A 26825-nucleotide genomic window follows, 5' to 3' on the forward strand; every position below is an offset into this window, starting at 1 on the left:
GGAAGAGGCTGCCCAGGGAAGTGGTGGAGTCGCCATCCCTGGAGGTATTTAACAGACGTGTAGCTGTGGCACTGGTGGACGCGGTTTAGTGGTGGGCTTGGCAGTGCTGGGTTAACGGCTGGACTCGATGATCTTAAAGGTCTTTTCCAACATAAACAATTCTGTGACCTGTCACGCACTGTGTAGAGCAACAGTGGCACCCAGTGACTGTATAAGCTAATCACAGACCTGGCCCAAGAAATGGCAAGCTTTCAGCATCAAATCTTGAAATTCGTACAGAAGCAGAGTTTCGTATGTGAAATCAATCCTGGCTTTGCATTGTTTCTCACTCTGGAAAAATGAACCACATCAGGATTAGCTAATTGGTGGGATGTTTTGAGCGTCCTCTGTGCTCCAGTTCATTATGCAGGTCCCTTTTCCAGGTGTCAGGCAGTTTCCGGATAGTCCTGCTCTTTGCTGTCTCCCTGTGCATTGTACTTCCATTGAGCCTCCAGAGGAACATGATGGCCTCCATACAGTCCTTCAGTGCCATGGCTCTGATCTTTTACACGGTGTTCATGTTCGTGGTGAGTATTGACGCTGGGAATGCTGTTTTCCTGTTGTTTTAACACAGATGTTCCCGCTGGGACAGCTGCAGGTGCAGGCTCGTGTTTAAAATATCCTTCCTGATAATTAGTGCTGGGCATAACGAGTGATCTGGGTGCCTGTGCTCTGGAGGTGGGGAGGTGCCGGCTGTGGGAGCTGGCCAGTGGGTCTGTAAGCTATTACACATGCTAGGGACTGTGGTGGCACAAATAACAATAAACCACAAGTCGAGTTGTGGTTTTTTCTGCTTGTTGGTGTCTTATAATTTAGGGCTCTGAACTTTGAATCAAAGGGTGGAAGATGTGGGGAAGGGTGCTTGGAAGCAGAAGGACTTTCATCATGTGTTAGTGTTTTGCCTTGAAAACCTCGATGTTTCTAATCTGTAGGGGGAAGGCAGCTTTCATTAAGAACTCACGCATGTACTTTGCATGCTTTTCTGCAGCTGATGGTTAATGTCTTTCAAGCTGCAAGTAGTTTTATTTGTTAAACACCAGCACTTCTGTTTCTTGAGCATGGAAAACTTCGTAAAGCCTTAAGTCCGGTACATGGTGTATACTTATTCTTAGCTGTTTCTGGGAAAGCTTTTCTTCCCTGAGGTGAATGGATTCTTGACTATTTAGATTAAGTGGGGCGAGCTGAGAGTAACCTAAAGCTGGCCTGCTTTGGCTTGGCCAAGCCCCGTTGTACAGCACCATTTACTGAGAGGTGGAGACTTTCACTTGCTTTTTAATGGCTTCAAGTAATGACCTCACGGATGTTCGTGTGGTTTGCTGATGGCGCCCCAGCCCTGTCTCTCCCAGATTTCAGGACTGGAAGAGCTGAAACAAAAGGAAGAAAAGGGAAGTGTGGAAATTATTTCCACTTAACTTTTTTTAGTAGGTTGCGCTGGGTCATGCTTTTGAGCTCGCCTCTGCAAGGAGGCTGGAAACTGTAAATGAGTGTTTTACAAAACTGCCATGTTGCAGGAGCTGTGCCTTTAAGAAAACCACAACATTTCATGAGTTGGCTGCACTAAAACATAATCTCTGGGGATTAGAAAACCCCCATTCAGGCGATATTATAAACAGGCATTCAGACATATTTACCTTCTGTTTCCTGTGCAACCCAATGCCTGCCAGTTTCCCCGTCAATGGCAAAAGAGCTCCCCTGGCCTCATCTGGGTGCCTCGCTCCCCCTGTTTTCATGAAGTTTATCCTTGTCTTTGGTAAGCTGGTGTTAAATGGCTCTGGAGCAGCAGTGTGCAGGTGGAGTCCTGTTTTAGCAACCTTTGTCTTTCTCCGCTGAACAGGATTCTCCAAGGCAAATGTCACTTCCCATTCGGATTTAAAAACGTGTTTTAAAAAGTGCAAAAGAAGTTGCTGGAAACAATAATTCTCACAGTTAAATGTGTCAGTGGAAATTGTTCCACCCTGGTGCGTGCTATGATGTCTGATGGCATCAAACGAGGGGGGGAATGTCACAGATCTTTTAAAATACACCCCAGGATCGTTGGTGGCAAGGGGCCCTTGGAGGTTGCTGGGAGCTTTAATAAAGTGTGTGGGTGGGGTGGGGAGCTGGGGAATTTGACTAACAGAGATTGGGCTGTGGTAGGCAGCGTAAGCCGTTCCTTGCAGAGCTGCCATGTGCTGCCTTTTATCCCAGCACCGGCGTTACTGCTGCCATGAAGTTGTTTTGGGTTGGATCTTAACCCCTTTTCTTTCTCTTGGCTACAGATTGTGCTGTCGTCCTTCAAGCACGGCCTCTTCAGCGGGCAGTGGCTGCAGCGAGTTAGTTACACTCGTTGGGAGGGCATTTTTCGCTGCATCCCCATCTTTGGCATGTCTTTTGCCTGTCAGTCGTAAGTACCTGCCATTCCCGCTTCTGGCAGTTGTGGTGCGCAGTGAGTTTTTGTGAGGGCAGAGGGTCATGAGGATCTGCAAGAGACAGATATCATCTGGTTTCCTATTTTATTTTAATCAAAATATTTTACAGCCCACTGAAGTACAGCATCTCATTCAGTTGTGACCCTTTTGTTACCTAGATGGGGGAGGGAGTTATATTTCACTTAGGAGTTATTGTACTTGAGCAACACAAGATCATTTGGGCCAAACACATCCTCAGTGTAACACACATTGCTTCTGGTACAGCTGCATAAGTGATGAATTTCCCCTGTTTCTTGAAGGGAATGATTTAGTACCCGGAAAGGCAGCAGGGCCATGTTGCCTAATGGCCGCAGGGCCCCCCGTGGGGTAGTGTACACTCGCGGCTGCTCTCTGCTTCCCCGCATTTCTTTGAGAATACTTGGAAGATTGCACAGTTGTTGACTTTGGAGAGTTGTTCGCGCATTTCCAGTTACCTGCTTTTAACGAGGGCTTCTGTTGGCACGCGGAAGGACGCAGTGGCAGACCAGGCTATTTTCATGTTTCTAGCAGCATTACCTTCTGCACCAAAATGGCAAGTGAGCAATACGTGCCTGGCCAGAATAGTAACAGACTTTAAATAGAAGTGTAAATCCAAATGTGGACACGGAAAAGACCATCCTCATTTGGAAGGCTGGCAGAGTTGGGCTTTCCCCCCTGTAGTTCTAGCAAATGGGTAGCATGCCAACAGTAAATGAATGTGACAGATAAAATTTGTTCAGACTGCTGTGTTTACACCCACATGCAAGATCCAAATCATCATTTTCCACTTATCGGCTCTCTTGGCAGCTCAGTTCCTACCCGAACACGCACCAGTCTTGCTGTTTAATGTCTCCATTACAACTGGCGAAGGGAATTGTATTCTTTTATAGCTTTACCTTGTTAACATTTTAGAGTTTTTAAATTCCAGTGGTTTTTTTTTCTTATGGTAGCCACACAGTACCCAGGACAATTTTGCTGGGAGTTGGAAATGCAGGGAAATCATTTGATCTGGACCAGTGTATGCATACCTAAATATAGGCTCCATTACAGCACTTACATGGCAAGCCAAACGTAAAGCTATGTGTTTTTTCCAAGCATCAGGGCAATACACTGTCCCCAGCCCAGGCAACCTTTATAAGTGTGTTATTCTCAGCTAGGCAGGTTTAATTTTGCTAACCTCTGAATCACCTTCCTGGAAAATAAATGATTCTAACATAAAGCAGAGAACCTTTCCCTTCAGCACATAAATGCAACATGCAGTAAAGACAAATAAATGCACTATTATTCTAGCTTGAAAAACTTGACCCTGCTTTACTTGTGAGTTCAATAACTTTCACTCTTTAAAAGCTATCCCGTTGTTGCTGAAGTTGCAAAGTAGGTCACTCCTCTACAGTTATGCAGCGTGGAAATTTGCTGTGGAGCTGAGAGCTGGGAGTGCAAGGGCTCCAGGGTTACCGCTGCTGTAGCCTCCTTGCATGACTTTGGTCAGGTCACTAAACCCTCTACTTAGAGGAGTCAGTAGAGCTTTCCAGGAGAAAACTTCTAATTTCTGGAGATGGCTCTTCTGGTGCAGATGGATGCAAAAATGCTGAATTCACAGGGGTAATAAAAGTCAGGCTGTTGTTCATTGCCCCTGTGAGCATCGGTTCCTTGTGGGCTGAGTTAGGACCGGGCTCAGAGAGCCTGTATGAGGTGTGCTCCCTACAGTGAAGGTGAAGAACAGGTACCCTGAGGTAGCTCTGGCTGTCTCTGAAGCAAGGCCGCTCTTAATGCTTGTGCTGACTTGCCTGCTCTCTGCTCAAGAGCCTTGGGCCCTCTTTGAGGTGTGTAACAGATAACGTGGGGAAGGATCCCTGCTCCTTTGCTGGCCTTCAGTGCAGTCTTTCTGCTTAAAAAGAAACCCTGGAGCATGAGGACGTGCTGCTTGTTGCAGCATGCTTCTTGCCCTCGTGCTCCGCCTTGAGAGCTGGCGATGGTCAGGAGGGCCCAGCAGCATGTTGTGGGGGCCTGAGGGACACAGTGCTGGTCCTCCAAACCCAAGCTGGCCAAACGGGTGCCCTCATGTGATGGCAGGGGTCCTGGGTGCTGCTGGACTTTGCATGGCGCTTGTCCCCATGTCACTGCTGTTGCTCCTGCACTAACACGAGCCTGGCCTGGCTGTGCCACTCCACGCAATGCAGAACCTCTCTGCTTCCCTCCTTTCTTCTCCTTCATGTGCCTGGATGTTTGGCTGGCCCCCTTCCCCTCGTGGGAGGTCTGGGACATAGTCGGTTAATCTAACGGAGGTTCCAGGATGGAGAGACTCCTGGAGAGGCTGCTCTCCTTGCTCCCTGCCAGTAAGTGGCTGTCACGGTGCTGCATTCACCGACCGACCCTGTGCGTCTCGCAGGTTCCTGTGAGCCGATGTGCTCAGCTTCCTTTGTGCAGCACCGTGTGATGTTAAGGGATTAAGGGTTAAGGATTTTTCTGCTTGGCCTCAGTTTGACACACTTTCTGTTAATGGCTTTGTGCCCACTGGAGCTGGGGATACCCCCTTCCCATCTCACTGGGTTCTCCCCCCGCTTCTACTGAGAGTTACTTCAGTAATGTGAAGCCACAGTGTAGCCACTTGACTTAAGTAACAAGAGGTTAATGAGTTGCTAAAATATGCACCTGATGTCAAAAAGTACATTCCACATGCTTTCCAAGTCTGTAAATACCCCAAATCCCGTGTTACTGGTTCTCCCAGCTTTCTATGAACTCGGCTCTAGCAGCAGTGCTGAAATATGACAGGCGTTGCATGTAGTTTTGTTTGTTTAACTTTTCTTTTAGACAGTGTGATGCTCTAACCTTCTTCCTGCTTTTACTCTGTAAACACTGCGTTGCTTTAATTATCAGCGTAGAGAGCTCCAAGAACAATAATCTCCAATGCGCTGCCTGGCCTGGTGCCACTGGTGTTTCACTGGAACAAACGGTCATTCATTTTGCAACACTTTTGAACCAAAATGTTTACATCACACGTTTAGCTCCACGTGGTGGGGTGGGGAGAGCAGGAATATTTTTGCAACACTTAAAGTTATGAGTGTTCTGAAATCTCTTGGCATTAGCAATATAAATTGTGGAATAGCAGTGAGTGTTTATGCTCCATAGGGGGAAGGTGTCAGGGATTCTTTGCTGCTGGGCTGAGGCAGAGAACGTGCTGGGGTTGGGGTTTTCTCTCTCTGCAAAAGGTTTCCTTAAATAATTTACCCTTTTCTACAGTCAGGTCTTGCCTACCTATGATAGCTTGGATGAGCCATCTGTTAAAATCATGAGCTCCATATTTGCTTCTTCCCTAAACGTGGTCACCACCTTTTACATTACGGTAAGACACTTCCCCTTCTCTTTCCTTGCCAGAAGTCACGCTCTGGAGGGGCAACGGGGATGATGATTTATCTTCAGTTGGGGCTGGTTTCTGCTTATCTGTATTTATTCTGAAAGATAAGTCATGTTGCTGAAAGCAAAATTAGATGGGAGATGATGAACCGAACAGGGCAGGAGGCATTTGGAGAGTCCAAATTTTCAGCATGGCCCATTTCCTTGGGTGGACGCAGCATGGAGACCCCGCTTTTCCATGCGCATCAGCCTGCTGTCTGCCTTGCAGGGCCCAGCCTGGAGCTGGAGATGCTGCCCAGAGTTTATGAGAGCTTCTTTCAGCCTGTTGCAGTTGGAAAGATATGAAGAAAGTTATGCCTCATAAAGCACCGGTTAATAAAACTCAGTTAATAATTCCTGAGAAGAGCCTTGTCCTATGAGCTGGGCTGCTGTGGGGAATTGTTATGGCCCCTCCTTTGTTGCAGGGGCCTGTCGGTGGGCCTGGCAGCAAGCAGAGTGTCATCGCTCTGTGTCACGAGCAGTGGCAGCATTCCCTGGCTGCAGTGAAAGCCCCTGTATTTGGTGACAAACTTGCCTCTGCTTTTAGGAAGGTCCCACTGTTCGTTAACCGCCTGTCTCAGCTTTTGGGGGTGCTGCAGCTGGGGCTGCTGGCAAGTTCTCTGTGGAGGTGGCCCCGCATTCCCTCCCTGGCTGTCTGGTCCTAACTCATGGGAGATTGCTGTCCTGCACCCTTTTGTAAAGAGCAGATGTGAATGTGCTTTGGAGTCAAACCCCCTCCACTCACCTCCCCTCCTGCCGCACAGGTGGGCTTCTTTGGCTACGTGAGTTACACTGAAGCCATTGCGGGGAACGTCCTAATGAACTTCCCTTCCAACTTTGTGACGGAGATGATTCGAGTGGGATTCATGATGTCGGTAGCTGTGGGGTTTCCGATGATGATTCTCCCGTGCAGACAGGCGCTGAACACCCTTCTCTTTGAGCAGCAGGTAAGATGCTCCTGTATGGCCAGGAGCAGCTGGCTGCCTTGGCCTGCACCTTTGAACTTGCTTTTTGAAGGGCTACTGTGACTCTTTGGCTTCTGCTGCTGGCTGCTGACCTGGGCTACAACTGTGCCTTGGTTCTGTGAGACTCCACTGACGACTGCATGTTTCTGACTTGTGGTGGGGACTCGCTATCCAGAGGGACAAACCCTCAACTCACAGTAAAATCCTAAGTGCCTGGTGTGTGGTAATGGTGCAGCAGGAGGCCTGTGGCAGACTGTAAATCCTGCTCTGCAGAATGGTTAATCTCTGGTACTTGTGAGGTTCTTGTCCTCTCTGCAGAGGAATTTCGTGGGCAGAAGTGCTGGAGCTGTGAGTCTGAAGCCTGCTGTTGCTCTGCTGTGCCCCAAGTCCCGTGGCTGCTACTTCCCTGCTCCGCTGGGGATTTCGGCTCTCGCGCAGAAGTGTTACACAGTTCAGAGCCGAGGTGGTTCTCCCCCTCAGAGAGAGGGAGAAATGTGCTTTTGGAAACAGAGGAGCCTCCTTATTTCCTGCTGCTCCAGCTGGCATCCTTTTGCTGGCCAACTCGATCTTGCTTTGCATTTAGCTCGAGCTTCTGTTCCTAGCCTCAGAGCCCAGCCCAGCCTCACTTCTTGCTTCTGTGTGTGCCTGCTCATTTCTGCTCTTTTATTATTATTCTCATCCTTGCACCTTTGTCACTGGCCCCCTGAGCAGCCTGCTCCCCTCCAGGTTCAGGTGTCCCCTTCCTCCGGTGCCTCCCCTTGCTGTTTGGTGCTGGTCTCGTGCAAAGCATGCGGTGGAATACAGCCCCCTCCCACACATTCACCTTTCCCAGGGTCGGATCTTCAGACAGCCTTTGTGACTATAGTTGGTCTGTCTGATTTAGACTGTAAGTCCCTTGTGGCAGTAGCGTGTTCTCCTCTGTGTATTGTACGGCACTAAGCATGCCGATGGTATTCAGTAAATAACAGTAAGAGATTGTGGGAATGTTCTGAGGCCTTTGTGTATCTGCATAAATAGAAACCTCTTAGGGCAGGAAATAAAACTTGAGCAATTTATAGCTCTAAATCCTGCCACTTCTGCCTGTGAGAAGCCCCCGGCTCTTTTCTCACATCGGGAGGGCCTGAGGGTGGGACAAGACGATCAGTGAAAGCCAGCGGGTGCAGAGGAGTAAGCACTGGAAAGGCTTGGGAAGACTGTTGTTCTTGCTTGGGCTCAGCTCGTTGCTCTTTGGGTTCTGAGCGTGTCACGTTGCTTTCCTCTCCCATCTGTGCAGCCAGGAGAGCGGGGACCCGCTGGTTCTGCAGGGCATGTGGGTTCGCTGGGTCCTCTGCCTTCCGCACCTCCCACTTGGAGTGCGGGGATGGGATGGGAAGCGGAGGGCATCGGGAAGCCCTCTGGTATCAGCAGCTCCCCAGCAGCACTGATCCTCCTCCCTGCCATCTAGCTGGGGTGTCTTCCATCAAGCTGCAGGAGCTGGTACACGTGGTGTAGTGCGGTGGGAATAGCCCTGCTCCCGGAGGCGTTGGGGTGCACCTTACCACAGCAAAACCAGAGCTCTTCCCCCTGTGACCGTTCTCCCTCCTGCCTCCTCAGCTGTGCTCCTTTCTCATGCCCTCGGCCTCGGGGCTGCCCGCTGAGGCTGGACGGCTGCAGCGCTGGCACGGACCGGGGTACAGCTGTACGGTTCACATTTGGGGCAGGATGGAAACAGCAGCTTTGGCTCTGTGCCCCCCATCAGTCTTGTTCTGAAGGCTCAGATGCAGTTGCGTATTAAAACTGCTCAACCACGTCTAACAGCCCCCCTAGCATTGGCTCTGCAGAGACCACAATGTCGAGGTGACGAAGCTGCTGGACCCCGCTGGGGTAATTGCTTAGGAACTGCGCAGTTCTGATACAGGAGCTAAACTCACTCTCCCTCTCCCACCCTTTCTCTTCCAGCAAAAAGACGGTACCTTCGCTGCTGGGGGTTATATGCCCCCGCTTCGGTTCAAAGCCCTGACGCTGGCTGTTGTGTTTGGAACCATGGTAGGAGGCATCATGATCCCAAACGGTGAGCGAGGAGCTGGGGGCAAGGGCTGGTTGCTTGGCTGTTTTCTCTGGTCTTTTTTTATTTGCGTTTCTGGGTGGGGTGGCCAGACTCACTGAGCTCTGGCAGTCCTGGAAGGGGCCTTTGCTGACTTCTTTTCTTCTTTGCCAGTGGAAACAGTTCTGGGCCTGACAGGTGCTACGATGGGAAGCCTCATTTGTTTTATCTGCCCAGCTCTTATTTACAAGAAGATCCACAAGAACGCACTTTGTTCACAGGTCAGTGCTGATGCTGCTTGATGTCTCCCTAAGCCCTCTGCAGAGCCTGGGAACGTAGTTAATTTGGCTGCAGGAGGGAAACTGCTCAGCACCTCCTCCAGCCTCCCTCTCCAGTTTGCCCAGTACAGGTGGGAGCTGTTCTGGTCGGCTGCTCTGAGCAGGGTTGCTTATGGGCATGCAGCAGAGGAGGTGCTGACCTGGTGCATGGCCTGCCCTGTGCTGGAACACCGGCTCTTTTTGTCCATCCAGCAGCAAGTGAAACATTCATTTGGTGCATAAACTGCTGCTTCCAGTCCACCTTCTGGTGGGCTTCAGGTTCTGTATCCGCAGAATGGGAAATCCAGGCAGCCTATAAAACCTTAACAGGCCTTACATCCCAACCTGCTCAGGCTGGGTAAAATAAACACGGTTTCTCAGCGATGCGGTTCTTGCTGCTGACCCTCAGCTTTCTGGTTTCAACCAAAATAATAATAAAAAGGAACACACACATAGAGGCGTTGCTTCAGGAATTGATTTTTAAAAAATTGGGGTCGTTTGGAGGCTGTTAGAAGTTTAGCTTTTCCTTTTGCTCCAGTTTGGATTGGCCTCCTCAGGGACTGAAACAAAGTGGCTCTTTGCTGGGCTTGATCTCTCTGCTTCTGCAAATACTGTGCTTTTTGTGGGACTGAAGTTAACGTGTTTTGTTTTTTTCCTAACAATAACTTAATCCGCTGCCTTTAGCAGGCCTCTGCCCCAGCATTGCCAGTCACGACAGTGCTGGGCTGGGAATAAGGTTTTCGGCAAACTGCAGAGTCAGCAGGGGGAGAGGACGACATTTTTGTGGGTCCTACAGAACTAATGGCTTTTTCTGTGTTTAATGACTTGTGGGTTTGCAAATGTACATGAAGTTTTTAAGCAGGGCATATTTTTTTCTTTCCCCATGCTTTCTCTGACACAAGGAAATAGTCCAACTTTCCAGCTTTCACTCTGGATTCTGACACTTTGGTCCTAACTTCTTTGACTGAAACCCCAAGCAGGAGTCTGAATGCCAGCCTGGATTTTTCAGGGAAACAAAGAGCACTTTCAAGAATTGCTTTCTATTCCGGCTGAGCCAGAACGTTTCTCTGCAGTGCCTTGAAACTGCACTTAGGATGTGCTGAGCTCTTAGACTGGCTGCACAGAGGCGACTGTCAGCTGCCCGGGGTTGAACAGTGGGGCCCTCACAATGCTTGACCCGAAATGCTGGTCACACGGCTGGTGAAGATGTTTGTCCTGCAGAAAGCCCCACAAAGGAACAAGGGCTTATCTAAAGTATCAGTCCCCAGGTTACCCTGGCATTTCAAGGGGCTGGTAGCAAGCTGTCCAGTTTTCTCCTGAATGATCCATTATCTGTCAAGTTTGCATACTTGCTTTGACCGATGCACTGAAGTGCTGCAGCAAGGGCACACCTGCCTTCAGAAGCGCGCTAGGCTGCAGAGCACCTCCCCGCCTCCGCTCTGGAGCCAAATTCTGAGCCCCCCCTCTCCTTGTTCATCCAGGTCTTCTGCAAAGACTCATTTATTCTTTCCCTGAAGGCTCTGTCTTTGGTCTCCTCCTTCATTCCTGCTTTTCTTTGATCAGGCACTCCACTCCATCAAAATATGCTCCTGTGAAAAGTGGCAATTGAGGGGGAGAAGGAGCCAGCCCTAGGCGTAGCTGTCCCTTCCTGCTTTTCTCTGTCTGAACAATGAACACGTATCTTCTCCCTCCCTCCGTCATCTTTAGCTTTCTTCCAAAGCAGCAGACCTTCTCAATGCTAGCTTTTACACTTGCCTGAGTTATCTTGACTCTTGTGGTGCTGCTGCCGAGAACTGGCTGCTTTTATTGGGCCACCTCTGGCATCCGGCAAAGTCCCGTGTTGGGCAGCTTACGGGGCTGGCGAGACGGGGAGTTCAAATTTACTGGGCTGGGAAGGTGGTGCAAGGTGGGGCTACAAAATGGGAAAGTTGTACTAGAAGTAGTGAAGAGGGTTCCAGGGGCAGGTATGTGGGCATTCCCAGGTGTTTGCTGGCCCGCAAAGAGCACTGGCAACTTCTACCAGCGAGCTGTTAATTATTGCAGCCGCTCATTAGCCGGCCGGGGCTGGGCTGGGCTGGGCTGGGCTGGGGGTGCGTGGTTGAAAGGCTTGCAGTGTTGGAAAGACAGTCAGCTAGCAGAGCAGTTAAAATGCTTGAAGTCAGTCATGCAGTGCTGCGAACGAACTGGGGAGAGTGTTCTCTTTCTTGTGGTTAAGCATCAAGCTGTAAAGGTGCGGATCCGTGTCCAGCTGCCCTCCGGGAGCCTCGAGCCAGGGGGACAGTGAGGTTTGGCAGTGTGCTGCTGAAGGTCGGGTTAAGGTCTGTAAACAGAGTGTTTAACTTCGAACAGGAAGGTGTTGGCTTCCCAGTGTTGACACAAGCCTGTCCAAGAGGCCCCTCCTAGGGAGGCCAGAGCTGCTGTTGTCCCACTTGGGGAAGAGGAGCTGTGGAGAGGCTGCTCGAGGTCAGGAAATGACCCCTCGGTCTCTCTCCTGTGCGGATGGAAAAGAGATTCCCCTCTGCCCTCCCTGGCAGCGTGGCGGCCAGCGCACCTTCACCGCAGGCACTTTAGGTCGGTATGGCCCTTCAAACACGGCATCTCTGCAGCAGTGCAGCAGAGGAGTGACCGGGGCTCTGCATTCCTTCGCCATGACTCTGTCCCTCCAAGCGCTTGGTGTCCAAAACAGCCCAGCTTGGAGGATGTCGTCACTCTACACAAATGCAGTTTTTTTGCTTCCCGCTGATGGCTCAGGCGTGGTTAGAGATGATCTGGGCTAATGGCACTTCTGTACAAAGTTCGAGTTATCTTCTGGGAGGAAGGACGACCGAGGGAAGGCGACCAGCAGAGGAAACGGCCGCGTAAACTTCCTCTCCTGAATTCCCGACCATGCTCGGAGCACTTCTCTCGGGAGACAGGCTCTTGCCTTGCTGACCTGCCTGCTGGAGCAAGCTGCAGCCAGAGGGCTTTGCGTGTCCACTTGTTGTGTCCACACAGAGAGGCCCTCCTGGGGAAGGGTCTCAGCTTGTCAGAGATGTGAGGGAGATCCCTCCTGTGAGACCAGACACTGGCTTATAACTGCTTTGCTGTGCTGACCCTCTCCTTGCTCCAGGTTCTCAGCTCTCCAGCTGAATGCTCTGGGAGTAGGTGGCTCCACCGTGCTTGGTTCCTTGAGCGCTCAGTCCTTGCAGCCCCCATTCCTCTTCCTTCGATTGCCAGGTTAGCCCTGGGGGGGTCCTTTGAGTAAAAAGTGCCTGGTTTTCCATGTCAGGAGTGTCACCGTGGAGTTAAGCCAGATTGTGGACCTCTTTATTCTGGTCTTCACTTGCTGATGGAGGAGGTGAGGAGGAGGTGTGCTGACGGGGGGAGCTGAAGGTGAGGGATGGCTGCTGGTTCGTGGACAGCCCAGCCTGTCTTTGACTGCCACGTGTGCCCGTACCCGCTGCTCCGGGAAGCTCACAGATGAGCTCCAAATGTTAAACAATCAAAGGGGTTTTGAATCTAAGGCATTCAAGCCCATGGTTCCCCACTAAGATAAGAAACAACAAAAATCCTTTTAAAACATTTAATGTTTTCAGACGTTTTCTACAGTTCCCTCCTCTCCCACGTTGCTTCTAGTTCCTGTGGCACCAGAATAGATCCTCTTTGTGGAAACGCTCTTCCTCTCCGCTGTTGTTTCTGGAAGATGCCAGAACAGCTCTGCAGTCACCAAATGCATTTCTGCCAGGGCTGTAGATTGTGTGAGGGGAGGAAGTGGACGAGCTCCAAGCCGAGGGCAGCAGTGGCAGGGACCTGCTGACTCTGCTTTTGGCCTGAGCAGGGTGGCAGGATATCTGCTCTTTGTGCACCCACGCGGCAAGGCAGGGAGCAGATTTTACTTCTGTTTCCTTTGCGACGTCTCTAAGGTCTGGCCTCTGCTCCCTGGCCGTGCTGCTCACCCCTTGTCCAGAGCTGCTTCTTGTCCCGCCAACCTTTTCCTTCTGCAGCAGGCGCCTGTGTGTCTGCAGGGGGGTGCTGAGAGTGGGGTCTCCTGGGCCCAAGGCTCTGGCTGTGCTGGCCCATGTTTCTGTGCAATCCCCCTCAGCATGAGGAAGGAGAGGAAAATGTTAGCCTCTCCTCCCTCCCCTGAAGGTGCCAACATTTTAACTTGTCCTTTCAATTTTACCTCTTCCCCCTTTATTTTCAGTTTTCTCCCTCTGGCAGCTTCCCATTGTAGCAATGCTCCCCTATGTCTGTCCCTGGTTTTCTTCACACCGAGTAGCATCCTTTCGTTGTGCTTTTTGTTAATCGTGATGTGAATGCTGCAGGGTAAGGATTGTGGGGGAATAGGGTGAGTCCTGCAGGATGTGGTCCCCTTGTGAGCTGGTATCACAGCCCAAGCTAGAATCACCAACACTCTGGATGTTCCACTGCTCTGCCAAGGGGCCAGGCAGCTTGTGTGGTTCCTACTGGACAGCAGCAAGGTCGTGTACCAAAGCAGCATTTCTCCTTTGCAGGTTGAGACTTTTACGCAATTGCCTGGTGAAGCAGGCATACCAGGTTGTTCTTGTTAGGCGCCTGGTGGAAAAAGCGGTGCCCGCTCCCCAGCAGCCAGCACGGCCACAGCAGGGGCAGGGATGGGCGAACCAGCAGTCTGCTGTCTGCGAGCTCTGAGCATCAAGCAGGACAGCCATGAGGTGCAAAGAAAAGATGCAATTTGCAGCATTGTCTTGGATCCTTTGCTGCAGCATGCAGAGCTGCAGAAATAAGCCAGATCCTTGGCATTTCAGAGAGCAGGATATTCTTAATTAAAAAAAAAAAAAAAAAAAAGGAGAGAGAGGGGAATTGCTGCATCATAAATACCAGTTTGCTGCAAACTTTCAGCTTCCTGGCACTGCAGAGGCGTTTTCTGTTTTGCATATGATGGTTCCTGTAGCTTCTGTGGTCGGTTGTGAAAAGGAGTTTGTGGGGATGTGGGGAGACCCGAGTTTCTAGCAGGAGGTGCCGCTTCTTTGCCTGCTTCCTTCAGCACAGACTGTGGCCGACTCTCTCCTACCAGTCGTTTGCAGTGCTGTTGACGTGCATACCAGGTTCCATGAGAAGCCCTTACTGCGACAATTGCAAATGATTGTAAAAGGTAAAAATAATACAATAGGGTTTAATTAAATTTCCCCAGTCAGCATTGTTGACCAGCAATCCGTCTGCTCGGCTCTTCACTCCAGTACCGCTCCTGTCCGGAGGAGCAGGGAGGCATTTGGCAGCCCTGCCACCAAACACGGCAGGCGTTCCTCTGCTCCCATTGCTGTCGCGCATCGTCTTGCTTGTCCTTCTTGAGTTACCCCGTGAATTGCTAGTGCTCCTGGAGATATTTTTATTTTGTGGAGAGAGTTTTTTAGTCTTTCTTACGGCTCATGTGGATATAGATCCTTTTAGGTCAATTTATCATTAGATAACAAACCGTAGAAATGTTCTTTTTGGTGGTGGTCACCTCGGGGTGAGCGGGGAGTGAGCGAGCGGCTGCGTGGTACTTGGTTACCTGCTGGCATTAAACCACAACAGTCGCTTTCTCCTTTTTCAGCTAGAGACATCTGTAGAGCTCTTCCCTCCACAGGGTTCGGATTCTTTCTATTTTTATTCTGTTTGGTCCCAGCTTTCTGGAAATCAGTGAGTTACATCTTATCAGCTTCTTGTGTGCTGGCCGCCAGGACTTGTGTGTGGACATCTTATTCTTGCTTTCAAAAATAAGAATATTTTAAACAACTCCCAAGAAACCTTTCTAGGCTGTAAACAGGTCAGGTACCTCTGTTCTCAGCCAGACCTGATTTCATGGTGCTCTAATGTAGCTGCTGGAAATATCAGGGAATGAGTCTTTGCAGCTGGTCTCGTGTCTGCCACACGCATTTTTCTACCCTTACATCCTGTCCGCTTGCTTTTCAGCCCTTCTGATAACAGGAGTTGCCTTTTCAACAGCTTCCAGCATCTGAAACTTTCCTTTGAACGCCTCTACATCCAAATACAAATCTGAGCCAAAAGCTACTGGTTTTTTCTTTTCTGCCTCTTAAATTTCTGTCCTGTTCTCTCCCTGTTACTGACATGTGTAATTGCAAATTGCAGTGAGCTTTGAATTGTTTAGAGACACCGTTTGCATGAAGAATGCTGTACAGAGCAGTCCCGTTTGTTTTGCTGTGCTAACTGAAGTTCTGGCATGTTGTGCAGATTATACTGTGGATTGGCCTGGGAATACTGGTTATTAGTACCTATACCACCTTGTCTGCAACAGAGGACATCCCTGTGAAGACAGAAGTGGTGGGCTTGGAGCACCTGGATGGAGGGGAGAGCAGAATTGACCAGGATTCAGTCAAAATCCCAGGTATGTGTCTACTTGAGTTGTGCTTCCCAGCCCTGCTCCCAGCTCCACCTCCTAAGGAAAAAATACATATTTTTCTTATTTTAAAAAGTGTGGTGGAAGCAGGGTCAATTCCAGGCAGCTCCATGCATCTTCACAGCATCCCGGGGACTTTTCCCAAGAAAGGCTGTAGTTTTGCCTTCTGGAAAAGCCTGGTGCAAGCTCTGATGGTACCTTGTGGGAGCTGTTCTTTTGGGAAGGGAAAAGAAAGGTAGGGTAAGGAACAGAGCATGGATCTACCCGTTCAGGGTAACAAATGCAGCTCTGTGAGTGCAGCCCAGCGATGGCTCCGTGTTGGCCACCTGTATGAGGGGTGTGAGTGTCCAAACAGGGCTGCTTTCACCATTTCTGCCAGTACATTGTCCGCAGTTCCAAGAACAAGCCATTCATTGCACTCAAAGGTATGTAAATTTATGGGCACTGACTTTTTTTTTGGTTGTGAGGATATAAATTTGGTTCGGTTTTAGCTCTGACAAAGCCCGTGATTATGCCTCAGCTTTGTTTACTGGTTCACATTATTTATTATTTGTTTACTGTGGCCGTTGATAGAATTACGGCCAATCCCTCCCTTCCCCAGCTGCAGGCTTGCCTTGCAAGGCCATTGCTAGCAGGTGTCGCCTGACCCTGCACTGCCCCTCATCTGTGGCTGTGTCCTGTTTCTTTATTTTATTTTTGTTTGGATCTACTCGTGCTTTTTTTTTTTTTTTTTTTCCTTCTTTTGTTCTTTGGGGGCCTTGAAATATCCTCGCAGAGATTGAGAACGGAAGGGAGAAAGGGGGCTGTCTCTTCTGGAGATCATCCTCCCTCCTGGTTGTTGGCTGTGTTCCTGCTGAGCAGCTTTGAGTGTCTCCGAGACACCGGTGCTGCTGCCGATAACATTCACTCCTGGGTTGCTCTGTCCCTGGCAGTGCTGGGGTTTTATGCATTTGCGCTCGTGGTTTACCCAAGGCGTGCATGCCTTCTCAGGCACTAGGATGCCCGTGAACTCTAAGCAAAAGATGCTCTCAATCCCTTAATCGAGCACACTCAGCAGGGCTGGGAGGAGGGATGCAATTGAATTCTTCCGTCTTGGTTAATTTTGGAGCAGTAATGGCCAAAGAACAGCTGCTTGTTTCAGGAGGAGTCGCTAATGACACGTGTTCTTGTGACTGGGAAAATAAAAAAAAGTCCCATAAAAGATGTTGTCCGCTGGAGTTTGCTAAATCTCTTCTCCGCTTCTTCTCCGCATGAACCAGGGTGGCAGAGCAGGACGCCCACGTCTAATCATGGTGTAGCACAGCGACTCGTTGGTTGCCCTGCCGTACCCGCCGTGTGCGCCCAGGGCTCGTTGCCATTAGCCTTCAGTGCGTGGTACTTGGTGCTGGATTAAATAATCCTACCTGAGAGGAAGGCGGGTTTAGTGCTCCTGGTTCATAAACTTCCCAGGGAGGAGCTGTGCAGCTCCTGAGGCAGTGACGAGCATCTGCCCGGGGATGCTCCGCTGCCCTCTGAGCTCGGTCTGGTCCCTTTCGTAGCAGGGGACTGCTGGCTCTGCCCTGGGAGCGCAGCCTGGCCTGGGTGCTCCATCCCCTGGGAGGAGGCAGCGGGATGGTGCAGGGGGAGATGGAGCCGGGCAGAGGAAGGGGAACAAGGATCGGTGCTGTGGGAGCAGCGGCGGGTGGATGGGGCTGCCCCAGGAGAGCCGCCCCGTGCCTTGGATCCGTGCCTCCCTGTGCCTCTGCGGGATGTCGGCCTGACTAGCAATGAGAGGCGTTAAATGGTGCCCTTCTTCCCCCTGCTGCCCACCCCGCAGCTCCCCCCTCGTCCTCTCCTGGCTTGTTTTGCAAAGGCAGGAGCCTGCAGCCTGGAAAACGCCACAGCAGCTGCATCCTGTCATTCAGGGTGCACGCAGGATGCGGGCTGCCCCGCATCACCTGGGTGCCCCGCCGGCGCACATCTGGTCCGTGTTCCTCGTGTGGGGCTGCAGCTGGAATGCGCGGGCACTGCCCTGGCACGAGCAGTGGGTGCTTGGCCCCTTCCCCAGGCGGTGGGTGCTGCCGGGCCCCTTCCCCGCGGCCCCTGGCTGGGAGCTGCCTGGCCCAGGCAGACCTGGGGGCTGCACGGGGCCTTTTCCCAGTGCTGCCTTCACTGTCTGACTTTTGCCTGTCAGCATGTGAGAGGAGTTTTATTGGCCTCTTTGATGTTGCGGAGACCAGAACTGTACAGACTTTCATTAAAACTCTGCCCTGTGGGCCCTGGGATTATGAATATTAGAACATTGCCCTTTTATGTGAACACGTATTGACCAGCGAACTCTGAATAGTGTTTTTACTAACGACACCCAAGTGCCCATTACAGCCCCTGTCTGTATTGCTTGAGGTTTACTGTCAGCAGCTCTTCGGGAAAGGTATAAAACCCCTTTCAGAAACATTCTGCTGCTCCGTGCAGCGTGTGCGCGTATGTTAAAAGGTTGCTAAGCTGCCTGTGAAAGCTCATGAAGGCAATTACCCATTTAAAAAAAAAAAGCTAATTAGGCAATTTCTCTCTGTATTTGAAAGCACCCTAGAGGGTCTCATGGGGTGGATTAAGATTTTGTAATATTTTTCAGCTCCTTACTTGATCATTGCTGCTTTATTTTCTTTTCTCTGGTGTTGTGCAATATCGGGTAACAAAGACCTGATTCACACTCCTTGTGCAAGAGCACCCTTTCCCCAGTGCTCCAGGGAGCCCGCGTGCTGGGGACCCTTCTCCATCCATCCCACGTGTCCTCCTGGATGTGGTGGTCTGAGTCACACAGGCTTGGGTGAAACTGGGGTCTGTGTGGCTTCTCTGCTGGCATGCAGCAGGGCACGATGCTGAGCGCTCCACAGGCCTGGCGCTGCAGCTGCATGTTTGCCCCCGAAAAAGAGACCTGCCTGGCTGCAGGCTGCGTCCCCACCAGCGTTATTAGCCAGAGCAGCCCCGAACATGTGTGAAACGTGGATTATGCACAGCTCCTAATAGCTGCAGGAACAGCTTGACTCTGCTGCAGCTCTCCCTGGTGCTTTGTGTGAGCGAGCTTTTAATAGTGCCTGTGACACAGAAAAGGAGCTATCAGCCTCTTGTAATTTGGGTTCGTTTTTACTGCTGGTGCGTCAGGAGACAACTGTGAACTAATTTCAGTGATGCCATTCGATAACCTTGTGAAATCTGTAACCGTTTCGGGGGGAGGGGGGTTCTGGGAGGCACAGCTGGGGCGGGGGGGCTGTGTGGGGCTCCCCAGGGAAGGCTTGTCCCTGCCCTGCTTGGGGCTGCAGGGCTGCTCGGCATGTTTGAGGGCAGTGGTTCACCCCCATCCCTCTGCCCTGCTCGTTCTTCTTCATTTTCCTTAGCTGGAGCTTGTGGATCTTGCTCTGTTTCACTGCGCCGAAGCAATTTGAGTGAGTCTGGAGCTGGACCGGTATGAGCAGGTCCTGAAGCCCGTGAGCCTTGTCAGCCCTTGCATGATGCTCCAGGCATCGCTTAGCAGCACGGAGAGGGTGCTGTACTCCCCGGGCTCCCTGTACTGTCCCTGGGGCTCCCGGGGTGCCTGTGCCGGATCCCCCTTGGCTCAGGGGGAGTGCGGCAGGGCTCGTCTTGCCGCCTCTGCCGAGAGCTGGGGGTGCGCACGCGGCTTTTGGCTACAGTCGCTGCTGCGGTGGACGAAAGCGATAGGAAAACTGTGTGAGGAGGGATTTAATGCCTTTCTGGGACCATTGCTACTATCCGAACCAGGAGCAGGGGGAGAAGGGAAGCTTTTAGGTTGCTAATCATGACATTTTATTGCAGCCTAGAGAGGCTGTTGGCAAACCACAACACATACGCGCGCGCACGCACACGCACAAATCAGTTGCAGAAAGCCCTGGCTTCCCTGCGCCGCCCCGCGCGTGCGAGCCGAGCTGCCGGAGAGCGTCGTGAGCTGGGGCAGCTCGGCTGGACCCGCTGGCTGTGCCGAGGCACAGCAAACCCTCCCGGTGCTGCCTGACGCCCAGGTCCTGTTGTTGTGAGCCAAAGAGCTTTTACAGCCTCTCAGCCCTTGCCTGTAAAGTCCAATGGCACTCATAAAACATTAAGAGGCGCAGCATTACTGTAACGCTCTCCAAAGGGACCTGGAGGGCGACTAGACAGTTAGAGCGATTATTACACATCCTGAGCAAAATTGTTCTCTGCAAACCACATATAGCCCCTTATAGATTTCCATGCAGTGTGAGAGGTCGTTAATTCACGCCCTGATGATGAACTTAATTTTGTTTCCTGCTGAGCAAATGACGGCTTAGAGGCAACTTTGTCTTATTATGGCGTGGAGGCTTTTATTTTTGTTTGTGTTTTGTTTGTGTTTTGTTCTTTTCTTGCATTGTTTGCAGAGTGGGGAATGTGCTTCTGCCTCTTGATTTATGATTAACTCTTCTCCCAGCAGTGGGGCCTCCCCCGGTCCCTCGGTATGTCCCAGACCCGCAGGGGGTTTCACCTGCTGCAGGGTCCTGTGGCCAAGCCCTGCCCTGCACGGGGTTAGCTCTGGCTTTAACTCCTCCATTTCCCAATTGCATGGAAGGCTTCCCCCCCTTTTCCTTTTCATTTCCCCTCGTAAGCATCATCTTGCCGCCGTGGGAACGGCTCTGCCCGCGTCACGGGTCTCTGGGTCCTCTGGTTTCGGATACGTCGCAGCCTTCTCCAAATGCAGCCATCTCCCGCCTTCATGAACCAATTAACGAAAAACTTTCCTCCAATAGAGAAAATAATTTTTTGCTGTGAGGCCAGGATTTAGCTGGGAACATCCGCAGCCGTGCTGAGCGCTCCTCTCCCCGGCCTCAGCCTCCCGCTTCCCAGGGCCCCCGTCCAGGGCTGGGCACCGGTTCCTGCAGTCCATTTTTTCCTGAAAGGAGGAGTGTCCTGCCCTGACTTGCTGAACCCTGGGAAGTCCCTCAATGGAGAGAGGGACCCTTGGGTACTAGATTTTAATTTCTCAGAAAATCCAAGTCCTTTTCTCCCCTCCCACTGTCATTCCCGAACCAAAGAAACTTGGAAAGCTGGCTAGCCCCTGCGCACGTCCCTCCAACGGGGTGCGGAGCTCTGGGCCAGGGAGTCCATGTTTCTGGAGAGGCGCTGGGTCCTTCTGGCACGGATCCCTCTGGGCCAGAATTTTGTACTTATTCCCCCCCAGCTCGGGTAAGGCCCACGCAGCTGAAGTTGTGGCAATCTCTGCTTTCCCATGAGTTCATCTTGTAATAAATCGCACCAGCCCTGCGGAGGGGGAGGAGAAAATTGAAAGATGTTTATAGAATTAATTCCCCAAAGGAAATCGCATGGGGGAGGGCAAAAGGGGGGAAGAGTTGGGAATTTTTTGTTACAGAAGATAGAGGAGTTTTTATTATTTTTTTTTTACTTCAGTTTGTTGGATGGAAAAAAATCTGCAGAACAACTTCAGTGCTGGGAAACAATTAAGTTTCCTGCTCTGCTGCTCCTCTGAGGAGCTCAGTCCCTGTCCGCACTATGTGGGTTGTCTTCTTCCACCCTGGGGTCGCAGGGACCATTTCCACCCGTGGGACATGCCACGAATTCCACATGGTTACTTCAGTGCTGAACCCAGCAACTGGGATGCATCTTCCAGAAACGTCCCATCTCTTTGAGGGGGGGGGGGGGGGGGAGTGTGTGTGTGTGTGTGTGTGTGTGTGTGTGTGTCCCGCCCTGGAGTTCCCCTTTGTGCCTGTTCAATCGTGCTCCTCAAAACTTCGTGCCTTCTGCGGGCTTGCATGGCTCTCCTCCTGCCTGCCCGTCCTTGCGGCATTCAACGGGCTGGGGAAACGCTCCTGTGCTGAAAGGAAGAAAAAAAATGGGGAAAAAAAGAAAAGAAAAGAGGTTTTGAGCCTCTTTGCAGGGTGCAGCCAGCACAGGCGGGCGATGGGGGCTGCGGCTGCACCCCACCGCGGGCTCTCCCGGTGCTCGGGGGTCCGGCGCGGGGGAGCCGGGAGGATGCTACCATCTGGCGGCGTGGGCTCGCAGCGGCAGCCGGCTCCATCCCCGCTCCATCCCGGCCCTGCCTCGCTGCCTGGCCTGGGCTGCCGCGCCGCCAGCTCTGTCAAAAGCCTTTGTAGGGAAAACAAACAGGGGACCCCAGAACAAAAGCCCCAACCCCTCCGTACGAATGCTGGAGGGAAAATAGCTGTTTGGCTTGTGTCGGTAAAAGGGGCTGCAGCAGGTAAAGCAATCCCTTGGTGCTGCCGGTGGGCCGGCAGCGTGGCCATGTGTAACCTCCTGCAATGAGTTGTCCTGCCTTTGCAGACCAGAACCCGGCAGCAGAGGAGGCAGAGGATGGCCGCAATAAACCCAAACTGCTAGATGAGAAGGAGGAGATGGAACAGCCGCAAATCAAGGTGCCCATGCAGGTACCCAAGAGAGAGGAGGAGAGAGGAAAGCTGGAGGAGAAAGTGCAGCTTGACCGTCCTGATCAAGGTAACGAGGAGCCAGGAGAAAGGGTGCTGGTGTTGGGGCTGGGAGGTGTATGTTGCAGGACTATTTTGGATAAAGATCCTGATCTCTGTGCATTATCTCATGGACTGAAGGTGATTTAGTGTTTGATGCTCTCGAGGCTCATTAGGAATGCAGCCTCCTGATGAGGAAGGGAAGGCAGGGCTGAAAAAGGGCAGCGTGTGCTGTGACCCTGCTGCCTGTTACCTTCTCCCATCAGTCCCAAGCTCCCTAACCCTGTCTGTTGCCCACCCTAGGGATCGCCCTGCCCGTGGGGGAAGCGCATCGCCACGAGCCACCCGTCCCGCACGATGAAGTGGTCGTGGACATGGGGCGAGAACGGGAGGAATCTGATGAGAACAAGCTTGTGCCTGGAGGAGCCGACGATCGTCTGCTTAAGCTGGCGCCGGAGGAGCCAGCCGTGCCGAATCCCCAGAAAGAGGCACTTGGCCCGAAACAAGGGAAGGAAGCGATTGCTGAGAACCAACTGCAGGGAGGGACTGACGAGCCTGTTAAGAATCCAAAGAACGTCCTGGAGGTGATCGTGCAGCAGGATGGCAGGCCGCCATACAAAGAGCTGGAGCCAGATAAACAAGTGCTGGAAGCCAAGGCGCAAGCTGCTGTGCCGGACGGTGAGAAGAAAGCTGAGGCTGCAGGTGACAGGGAGAAATCAAAGCTCCAGCTCCCCAGGAAAGCAGAGGAGGCTGCAAAGTCCGTGGAGAAGGAACCCAACCCTGGTAAGCTCCCTCCACAGCAGCTTGTCTGAAAAAACTCTCCTCTTGGCCTGTAATCCCCCCGCAGACCGGGCAATTTGGCTGTTCCTACCTACGCCCCAGTGTTCCCTTTGAATTTCACGAGATTAGCACGTGAGCGCGCACAGCCCCTTCAGCAGCTGTTGGGGGAAAGGAGGAATCTGGTGGCTTTGACAGCTACTATAATATCTGTCAAACAGTTGTTTGCTAGCCTACTAAATGTCAGGTGCCATGCTGTTCCTGTGTGTCTCCGAACTCGCTGGGGACATGGAGCCGGGAGATCTTGACAGGTAACACATTGCTAAGTGCCCGTCTAAAAGCTAGTTAGAACAGTTCTTGCATTTTAATTGGCTGAGGTAGTTAGTGCTGGCTCGCTGCCATGAGTCTATAAGATTGTTAAATATTTTTTTTTATTACTTCCCTTGCAGTCATCGGGTTGAATGTAAACTGTGCTGGCTTAGGCAGGGAGGGACAACACGATGTGGAGTCATTTTAGTGAACATCTGCCGCTAGAGCGTCCTTATTGACAGCAAAGGTCTGCTGATCTGTTGGCTTGCAGGTGAGAAGCGGGAGCTGCCCTTCCCGGACAGAGTGGATCAGCTGGAACCGCGGGAGGCCCGAAACACCAAGGAGAAGCAACAGGAGAACACAGAGAACAAGCTGGAAGGTGAGTGTGCATCCCCAGGGTGCGCAGGGAGGGGAGGGTGCTGGGCTTCCCCCAGGAGCCGGCGCTGCCAGTGCAGGATTTCTGTCTGCAGGACGGTGCCAGCCAGCGCTGTTCTTGGCGCTTGCCAGCACGGAGCTTTAGGCCGTGGTCCCCTCCGCCACAGCGGCAGTTGGTGCCTGTCCCCGGCAGGCTGGCGCAGGCTGGCTGTGCCACGCTGCAGCCCCTGGCAGAGCCATGTCAGGACATCAGTCATGCCGGTGCCCAGGCAAGAGTGAGACTGGAGCAAAACTGTTTGGCTGGTGTGAGACAGGGGGAGGTGGGTGGGCATCGCCCTGCAGCCTTGCAGCATGGGGCAGACGTGGGCTTTGGCACGAGGGGGGCCGTGGACACGTAGCTGCGTGGGGGAGCGGTGGCAAAGCCCTGTCTGCTCCTTCTGTGGGGCTGCGGTGCTGGTACCGTGCGGTGAGCCCTTCCTGGGGCTGAGCTGGTTGCCTTTGACCTTTGCCTTGTGAGAGGGGATGGAGCCTGGGCTGGGACCTGCAGCCTGTGCGTGGAGGGGTCCCACGGCTCTTCGCCTCCGTTCTGGTCCGGAGGCTGTGGGCACTTGGCCCGATGAACGATGGCAGCAGGCAGGCTCTGCTCCCAGGAGGCATAGCGCCCTCCTCTTTGTTTGGTGGTTGCATCTTGGTTTTCTAATTATTTTCTTTCTGTTCTGTATTGCAATGGGACTTTAAAAACCGAGTGTAAAAAGCTAGCGGTGGGTATGGACTGTGAGGTCTCCTCACATTTCAAGGAGGACGAAGGGACCTGAGTTCCCCTGGGGTTTTCCATCTCAGTCTGTGTGGGACTTGCCAAAGATGCTCTCCCATGGGGATGGCAGCAGAGGTGGTCTGGGCTCGTTCTGCTCCTCTGCTCGGAGCTGAGTTTCATACTCAGAGGCTGGGAGAGGGTGGAAAGGGTGAAAAGATGTCAGGGGAGCAAGGCAGGGGCACACAGCCCCGTGGATGCCCTCTGCAAACAGCTGCCTTGCCGGGACTGTTGTTGAGTGCTTGGGCTGTAGCTGCCCTGGGCCCTGTGAACTCAGGTGCTTTCATTTTGTAATTGTTTAAGATGGTTTTTATGAAGAGAGCCTGTTAAAACCCAGCCAAAGCACTGGCTGGGGCCTGCTTTCCCCATGATCAAAGGAGGAGCTGGGAGATAGTGTCGCCTTTTGTTTGTGTGGAAGAGGTGTGCTGCACAAACAGAAGAGCTGCACATGTTTGCAGAGCTCTCAGGCGAGAAACGCTTTGATTTGGCATTAAACCTGTGCCTGCTGTGTGTTCAGCCCAAACATTCCCATGCTGAGCTGGGACCTGGCGGTCTTGGAGAGCGAGATAGTAGAAATGACTTCTGTTTTCATTGTTTATTCTGAGCAAAGTGCGAAAAATAAACAGATCTTGAGAAGTCAATTGCTCTCTTGAAATGACCAAATTCCCCCTCGCAGCCCAGCTTTCTGTAAACGGAGCAGAAAGGGAATTCCAGGGGCCCTTGGCTAATAGTGCCATAATGTGAACTGGAAATATTTCTCTGTAATCACCTTGTGGGTGATTAGCGGGACAGGGGGAGGCAGTGCGTGCTGGAGAAGGATTAATCTGGACAGCATCCCTTTTTAATTTAAATGGCATTTTACAGGCTATTAATTTTGACATTATTTCCTGTGGGGCATAATAGTCCAGGAACACCTTGAGTTTCAGAGGAAGGCTGCTTGCTGGTGTGGGAGGCAAGCGACACGCAGTTTTATACCCTCCAGATGCGATGTGATATGGCTGGGTGTCTGTCCAGGCGGAGAAAAGGCTTCAATGTTTCCGTGCAGACCTGAGACTCATAGTTTGTGCGTGACGTCTTGCTTGCAGTGAGTGAATCAACGTGAGTCACTTCTGCTTGGCCCAAGATGCACTCGTCTGTTCTGTGACTCCGTGGCTGCGAAGGGTCGGTGGGCAGGGATTTCCTCCTGTGATATGGCACGGGGAGCTCAGCTTTATTGCGATGGCGCTGGGCACGGCAGGAGGAGGGGCTGCCTGCCTGTGCCGCTGCGGTTCCCACCTGCCTGCACTGCTGCGTGCCAGAGTACTCGGCCGCTGAACCTTGGACTGCTCCTCGAGATCCCAGCCCTTCCCCTGCGCGCAAAGCCAGCATCCTTGGCAGGATCGCTTGGTGGGTGTTTTCCATCTGTGGGCCAGGCTAGACCTTGGCTGAGCCAGGATAACAGGCAGCGGTGGCCTCTCATCACTCTGACTGTCAGCTGGGACTTGTTCCCTGAAAAGACCCAGCTCAGTGTCTGTGCCTCGCATTGGGTTGATGTTTCTGTGTAGGTTTATCCCACTGTGTGGGTAGTTTCCCTCTGAGGGCAGCCCCCTGTGCTGTGCCTTAGTGGCCTTCTTCCAGTTTCTCCTAAGATTGCCCATTTGCTGTTGCTGGCCTTGCCAGGCTCTGTTTAGCTGGGATGGTGTCTTTGCCGTGCATTCAGAGATGAGCTGCTTTTGAGAAGCCTGACTTACCTGGAGAGCCAACCTGCAGCAGTGCTGGGGCTTCCCACCGGCACTGCAGGCTGCTTTAACGGCAGCTTCACCTGGCGTGGGCAGCCGAGCCCCTCGCTCTCGGCTGGCTTCTGCCAGGCCCGTCCTCATCCAGCCCCTGAACCGAGCAGCCGCCTCGTCCTTCTCTGCACTGGGACCCCAGCAGCGCAGCTCCCCTGTTCCTTTTTGCAGCTCTTCTTCCTGAGCGGTTAATGGTGAGAGCTTGGGTTTGATTCCTCCAGCCAGATCTCCCCGGGAGGACAGGACATGCCTTAGCAGGTGTGCTAGCGAGCAGCCAGCCCGAGTGTTTGGCTGCTGGTCCCTGCGGAGGTATGCCGGAGCGTGCCGCTGCGATTGCCGTCAGCAGAGCTGTCCCGTGTCCTTCCCCCCCAGCGAAGGGCAGCATTTGCAGAGCAGGGCCTGCTGCCAAGGAAAGCCCCTCCAGTGTGGAGAGGTGATGAGTGAGGGGTTTGCGTCATGGCTTTTTTCTTTTCTTTTTCTTTTTTCCCCCTTTTCTAGAAGCAGGGCAGGCGAAACTGCTCGATCACGCTGTGTTGCTGCAGGTGATCAAAGAACAGCAGGTACAGCAGAAGCAGCTACTTGACCAGCAGGCAAAGCTGCTGGCTGTAATTGAGGAGCAGCACAAGGAGATCCACCAGCAAAGGCAGGAGGAGGGAGGAGAGGAAAAGCCAAAGCAAGGTAAGGACATCACCAAAGAGTGTGACCCCTCCCCAGGCTGATCACTGCTCAAAGCAGCTTTAAAGTCGGACTGCGAGATATCTGAGTCCCTTGGGCATATGGCAGGATCCACCCTGTGAAAGCCGTTGCTGTGGCTGACCCCGGC

General features: G+C 52.3%; 1 protein-coding gene across 1 annotated transcript in view; it reads left to right on the forward strand.

Moving 5' to 3' along the window:
* The window catches only part of SLC38A10 (solute carrier family 38 member 10), a 38751-nt gene that overhangs the window by 8382 nt on the left and 3544 nt on the right, over positions 1–26825 (forward strand). The window contains exons 5-15 of the mRNA XM_055696161.1: positions 423–566; positions 2298–2422; positions 5706–5808; positions 6623–6805; positions 8762–8873; positions 9021–9127; positions 15356–15509; positions 21822–21992; positions 22265–22744; positions 23319–23426; positions 26501–26680. Of these exons, the coding sequence (XP_055552136.1) occupies positions 423–566; positions 2298–2422; positions 5706–5808; positions 6623–6805; positions 8762–8873; positions 9021–9127; positions 15356–15509; positions 21822–21992; positions 22265–22744; positions 23319–23426; positions 26501–26680 (1867 nt within the window). The remainder of the gene's footprint in view (positions 1–422; positions 567–2297; positions 2423–5705; positions 5809–6622; positions 6806–8761; positions 8874–9020; positions 9128–15355; positions 15510–21821; positions 21993–22264; positions 22745–23318; positions 23427–26500; positions 26681–26825) is intronic.

Source organism: Falco cherrug, chromosome 1, assembly GCF_023634085.1.
Source record: "Falco cherrug isolate bFalChe1 chromosome 1, bFalChe1.pri, whole genome shotgun sequence".
Lineage (NCBI taxonomy): Eukaryota > Metazoa > Chordata > Aves > Falconiformes > Falconidae > Falco > Falco cherrug.